Consider the following 6,000-nt stretch of genomic DNA (forward strand, 5'->3'; position numbering starts at 1 on the left):
TGAGTGGCCGTTGCTGCCTCCGAGCCGAGGGCGGGACCTCAGTCCTCCCGTCGCGGAGGAGGACCTAGCCCTGCGGACCCCCAGGCTGCAGCCTGGTGAGGAGGCCCTGAGTGGGGACCAGCCCGCTGGCTGGCCCACGGTAGTACCAGATCAGAGGTCCTGTTCCCAGCCACTGTGTCTGTGGCAACCGGTCACACAGCGGTGAGAGCAGCCCTCGCCAGTACAGCAGCTGTGTCCCCACGCTGCCCCTCCCCACCTCCTTCACATCTGTGGAGGTGCCTGCTGCAGGACCCTGTGGGCCACCCTCCCCTCCCCAGGGTGGTGGGGGGCAGCCCGGGATGCTTGGGGAGGTGGTAGGAGGGTTTGGGGGGGACCCAATGAACGTTTATTCTGCTGCGAGTGAGGCATTTGTCTTGCTGGCTGTTGGCGAGGTGTGACTTGCACTTCACGCCCGCTGTCCTGGCTGAGTGGGCTGGCTGCTCCAATGAGCAAGGTGACCTGCAGTCAGTCTCGGGAGGCCCGCGGTGGGGTGGGACATGGCCAGCAGGAGCCTGCAGGTACCCGGCTGCGGGCTGCAAGGATCGGGGTGTGGGTGAGGTCTTCTGAATGCACTGGGCCCCTCCATGAGGGCGGCCTTTGGAATCCCGACTCCACCCCTGCCCAGGGTTCTCCAGCACCTTCTCCAGAGCAGCCCCGTGTACACCAGCTCAGCCCCCAGCCCGGGGGACAGTCAAGCAAACAGACTCAGATTTGGGGTCCCAGGGAGGAAGCGCAGAGCACCAGGGTGGGGAGAGCCGGACCTCAAACCCTGGGCCTGACCTTGGCCCCCAGTAGTCAGGGTCACAGCAGCTCCTCTGCCAGTCTAGCTCCTTAATGTCCCCGCCCACAGGCTGGGGCCCAGCCGGGAATGAGGGGAGGCGGAGCATGCTCCTGGGCACCCATCTGGCTTCAAAGTATGACAAAATGACAACCCTTTCCACAAGGATGGCTACCGTGAGAAGCGCTGCCCTGGGAGGGATGCGAGCTCTCTGTCTCATCCGCAACCGCGCCCCCCCATCTTCACTGGGGACAGTGGGGCGGGGGAGGGGCTGGGGGAGGATGGCCTGGAGGGGCTTCCCGGGGTCCAAGCAGGGCTGGAGGGGGAAGAAACTCAGGACTAGCCACTGGCTCGAGTGTGTTTGCCATTTTTTTCACCATTCAGAAAAGTTTTAAATTGTAGTAAAATACACACAACGTAAAATTTACCACCTTAACCATTTTGAGTGTCCAGATCAGTGAGTGGCATTAGTACATTCACATGGTTGTGCCACCGTCTCCACCACCCGTCTCCAGGACTCTTCGTCTTCCCAACTGAAACTCGGTCCCAGTGAACACTCCCTCCCCACGCCCGCCCCCGCCCCAGCGCCCTCCGTCCTGCGTTCTGTCTCTGTGAGCATGACTCGTCTAGGGACCGCGTGTAAGTGGGGTCGTACAGCATCTGTCCTTTTGTGTCTAGTTTATTTCACTCAGCATGTCCCCATGGTTCATCCATGTTGTAGCAGGTGTCAGAATTTCCTTCCTTTTTAAAGCTACTATTCTGCCTTTTTTTAAACATGAGTTTTTACGGAAAGTGACACATGGTACAGAAAATTCCAACAGTACAAAAAAGCACCAGAGAAGTCCCTCTCCCCAAAGACAGCTGCTTCCAGGAGGTGCTGCGCACGGCTTGTCACCCGACTGGGACAGCGGCCTGCCGAGTCGGAGCCCCTCCTGCCGGAACGGGGTCATTTCCGGGACAGGCCATTGACACGCACCCCTCTCTGTGCTGCTGGAGCGCACACAGGCTTTCCTGCGTGTGTCCCCGCCGTAGTTCCCAGACACGGAACACCTGAGTCAGACCACCCTCCGCAGACTCTGGCCTCCCCTGCACGCCTTTCCTGCTCTGCCCGTGGAGGACGGGCAGGGGGTCCTCTTCCTGGCTTTCTTGTGGTATCATCGGTCACACATTGCTAAGAGACACAGGCATAGGGCTGAATCTGTCATTGGTGCCTGTGGAAACCGCTCCGAAATGGGGGAGAGGTTCCTGGCCGAGACCCCTGCCCCGTCCAGAGTTCCCCAGGCCTCAGCATCCCTGACTCTGGGGCTGGGACAGGGACCTTGGCACCTCGGCCTCCAGCTGCACTGACCCTGCCCAGGGCTGCTAGGTCACTTCCTGGCTGGTCCCTGCGTCCCCAACTGTGTGACTAGATTAGGGCTTGCCATGCCAGGACACAGCTGTGTGGGATCTGCTCTCCCATTGCCCCCTGAGGTCCTCCTGCTCCCAGACCCCCCGGCACTGTGGCCAAGGCCTGATGACACCAGGGCTCCCTCCCCAACCATGTAGAACCCCCAGTTTGGGGCTCCCTCAGGACGGGACCCTCAAGGCCTCCCAGGCCCAGAGGGGCATCGGGGGCGATCGTGTGCAGGAGAGAAGCACCATCCCCTCTGAGCCTCAGTTTCTCCATGTGCAGTTGGCCCCCATCTGAGTGTACGTGGTGTCCCGGCACCTGGGAGCAGGAACATGGAAGGGCTGGAGGAGGGGCAGTCCCCCGGGAGGGTGACTCATAGGGCCCCCTGGCCTGGGCTGGCCCCACCACCTCACTTATGGCCATGACCACCCCCTGGTCACACCCGGGGCCCCAGGTTGAGGGTGGGGCCAGGACAGGTGCAGAAGGGGCTTTGAGAGCTGCAGCTGGGCTCCCCTCACCCCTAGGGCAGCATGCAGTCAGCGTCGGGGGCTCTGGCTGAGGACCGAGACCCCTCAGATATCCTCAGCAGCCCCCTGACTCCAGAGGCACCTTCTTCTCTCAGCACCTCACTCTGCTCCTGCCAAGGGGCCCCCGCTGGCACACGGGTGAGGCAGCAAGAAGGCGGGGCAGCCCCACAGAGGACCCAGGGTGCTGGAGTCGGGGGCAGGGTGAGGGATTGCTCACCTATTCTGACCGCTGACCTGGGGAGGCAGGGTCCTGCCCGCCAGTGACAGGAGGTGGGGGGAGGCTTCGGGAAGGGCCAAGAGCCCCTGATGGAGGGGCGTGATCTGGAGGGCTGCAGATGTGACTGGCCAGCAGGAAGTGACCACTTGTTCCAGAGAGGCTTCCTGGACTGGACAGGGGCTGGCAGAGGGCGCGGCAGCCTGGGACCTCATACCCCGTCTGGCTGGCCCAACGCAAGGCACGTCTGCCAGACTGAGTGAGCCCTGCTGCCAGGCCTCCTTAGGCCACACCACAGGCCTCCCACGGGCTCGCTGGGGACAGGGGCTGGTTTATCTCCCCAGGCCCTGTCCACTCCTCCGCCTGCACTCAGGAAGCTGGGGGTGGGGGTCCAAGCAAGCAGGAAGCCCGAGGTCAGCCGGCGCAGCCCGGAGCAGCTGGCCACAGCCCTGGCGGGATGCATGCGATCCTGCTGCTGTGGCCCCTGGCGCTGGGGCTCAGCCTGGACGACGGCACCCAGACCCCCAACATGTACGACGAGGGTGGGAGCGTGGGGGACGGTGACAGTGACGGTGAGTGAGCTGGGGCCCTGCCCCGGCATGGGGGCACAGAGCTGCTGAGGGGGAGACGGGGAACAGAGAGGCCCTCTAAGCCAGCCCTGAGCCCACTCGGCTGTGTGTGTCCATGTCCAGCTCTGTTTCCCCAATTCGGGGGGCTCCTGAGAGCTGGGACCGGATTGCAGCCCCTTCGTGGCACATGATCCACCCAGAGGGACCGGCTCAGGCGGGGGGGCTCCTGGGCTCTAAGTGCTTTCCTCCTGCTTCTGTCCCCCAGGTGGCACGGCGGGGCCCTGGAGCAGTCCCCAGGCAGCCACTCCTGGCCCACTCCACCCTCGCAGCTTCCCCGGCCAGGCCCGCGCCAACGACAGCGACACTCTGGAGCTCCCGGACAGCTCTCGGGCGCTGCTGCTGGGTTGGGTGCCCACGAGGCTGGTGCCCGCGCTCTACGGGCTGGCCTTGGCGGTGGGGCTGCCTGCCAACGGGCTGGCGCTGTGGGTGCTGGCCACCCGGGTGCCTCGGCTGCCCTCCACCATGCTGCTCATGAACCTGGCGGCCGCCGACCTGCTGCTGGCCCTGGTGCTGCCGCCACGCATCGTCTACCACCTGTGGGGCCAGCGCTGGCCCTTCGGTGAGGCTGCCTGCCGCCTGGCCACGGCCGCACTCTACGGCCACATGTACAGTTCCGTGCTGCTGCTGGCTGCCGTCAGCCTGGACCGCTACCTGGCCGTGGTACACCCGCTGCGGGCCCGCGCCCTGCGAGGCCAGCGCCTCGCCACCGGGCTCTGCAGTGCAGCCTGGCTGGTGGCGGCCGCCCTGGCGCTGCCCCTGGCACTGCAGCGGCAGACCTACCAGCTGTCGCACTCAGACCGCGTGCTCTGCCACGACGTGTTGCCCGTCGGTGCCCAGGCCTCCTACTGGCGGCCGGCCTTCACCTGCCTGGCGGTGCTTGGCTGCTTCCTGCCCCTGCTGGTCATGCTGCTGAGCTACGGGGCTGCCCTGCGTGCGCTGGCCGCCGCCGGCCGGCGCTACAACCACGCACTGCGGCTGACAGCGCTGGTGCTGGCCTCGGCCCTGGCCTTCTTTGCGCCCAGCAACGTGCTGCTGCTGCTGCACTACTCGGCCCCGCGCCCTGATGCCTGGGGGGACCTGTACGCGGCCTACATGCCCAGCCTGGCGCTCAGCACCCTCAACAGCTGTGTGGACCCCTTTGTCTACTACTACGTATCGGCCGAGTTCAGGGACAAGGTGCGGGAGGGGCTGCTCCGCCGGGCGCCAGGGGGCGCAGCGGCCTCCAAGGAAGGGGGCAGCGCGGGGATGGGCACGAGGTCCTCCTCGCTCGTGTGACGGGCCCTCAGAAGGGGGCAGTGGGGAGGGGTGTTTGGGTTGAATAGGGTCCCCTCCCAATTCACGTCCCCCAGGGACCTCCGAATGTGAGCTAATTTGAAAATAGGGTCTTTGCAGGTGTCATTAGTTAAGATGAGGTCACAATGGAGTAGGGTGGGCCCTAAACCCGACATGACTCGTGTTCTTATAAGAAGAGGACACAGAGACACACAGGTGAAGACAGAGATCGGGTGATGCACAAGCCAAGGAACCCCGTGGACCGCGCAGCCCCCAGGCACTGGAAGAGACGCCTGGGATGGATACCCGGAGACTCGAGGAGCCAGCCCTGCCCACCCCTCATCTCCGGCTTCTGGCCTCCTGAACTGTGAGACAATAAATTTCTGTTGTGTTCAGCCCGTTTGCGGTCCTTTGTTACAGCAGCCCCAGGAGATGAAGGCAAGGGTTAAATGCAGATTTCAGGCCCAGTCGCACCCCCCGACTCGCCCAAGCAGGAGCCCATGATGCTGCAGTTGACCGGCTCCCTCCTGTCCAACAGGGGATGAGGCGAGGCTGATGCTGCCCTGGACCCACCGCAGGCCCCTGCCCAGCGCTAGGCTCAGGACCCCACCTCCAAGTGCCTCATGTCGGTTCTATTTGGCCCAGATAGCCTGGGGCCGGGTTCGTGGTCCTCGTTCCCAGAAGTCCAGATTCCAGCTTTGGGCCAGGCCCCAGGGCTTGGGGCATTTCCTGAGGAAGCACAGTGGAGAGCCCCACTCTGCTTTCCAGAGCCTGGTGCAGCCCGTCACTGGGAGCCACAGGGCTTGGCCTCCCACTGTCCCCCTGGCCACAAGACATCACTTCCCTCCCCAAACCTGTGGTCTGATTCCTTTTCTGGCTTGAGTTAACTTTCCCGCGGTCCAGGAGGGTGGGGTAACAAGAGGATGGATGGTGTGCACCCAGGGCCAGGGAGTGCAGCCTTGCGACCCCCACACCCTGCTGCCTGCTCTGAACTGAGTCAGGGGGCACCACGTGGGGAAGGGCAGCCACAGCCCCCAGCACACACGCCCCTGTCGCTCCCCACCCCCCGACCCAGGTCAGCAGGTGGCAACTTGGTCAGGAGCCACTGAGGCATCAACTGTGGGAGTAAGCAGCCCCCTGGAGGCAGAGGG

At 64.3% G+C, this 6,000-nt stretch overlaps 1 protein-coding gene across 1 annotated transcript; it reads left to right on the top strand.

Annotated features, from left to right (window-relative positions):
* Positions 1–3,161: 3,161 nt before the first annotated feature.
* Positions 3,162–5,244, top strand: F2RL3 (F2R like thrombin or trypsin receptor 3). The gene is made up of 2 exons (XM_070587669.1): positions 3,162–3,520; positions 3,783–5,244. Exons 1-2 carry the CDS (start codon positions 3,406–3,408, stop codon positions 4,850–4,852), a joined length of 1,185 nt encoding a protein of 394 aa, XP_070443770.1. The 5' UTR covers positions 3,162–3,405; the 3' UTR covers positions 4,853–5,244.
* The last annotated feature ends 756 nt before the right edge of the window (positions 5,245–6,000 follow it).

This window comes from Equus przewalskii, chromosome 20 (assembly GCF_037783145.1).
Source record: "Equus przewalskii isolate Varuska chromosome 20, EquPr2, whole genome shotgun sequence".
Classification (NCBI taxonomy): domain Eukaryota; kingdom Metazoa; phylum Chordata; class Mammalia; order Perissodactyla; family Equidae; genus Equus; species Equus przewalskii.

Bases quoted from the DNA above. Each gene is read 5' to 3' on its own strand.
- F2RL3 (XM_070587669.1), top strand. From the start codon at position 3,406: ATGCATGCGATCCTGCTGCTGTGGCCCCTGGCGCTGGGGCTCAGCCTG. The intron at 3,521-3,782 runs GTGAGTGAGCTG...TCTGTCCCCCAG, and splicing joins GGGGGACGGTGACAGTGACG to GTGGCACGGCGGGGCCCTGG.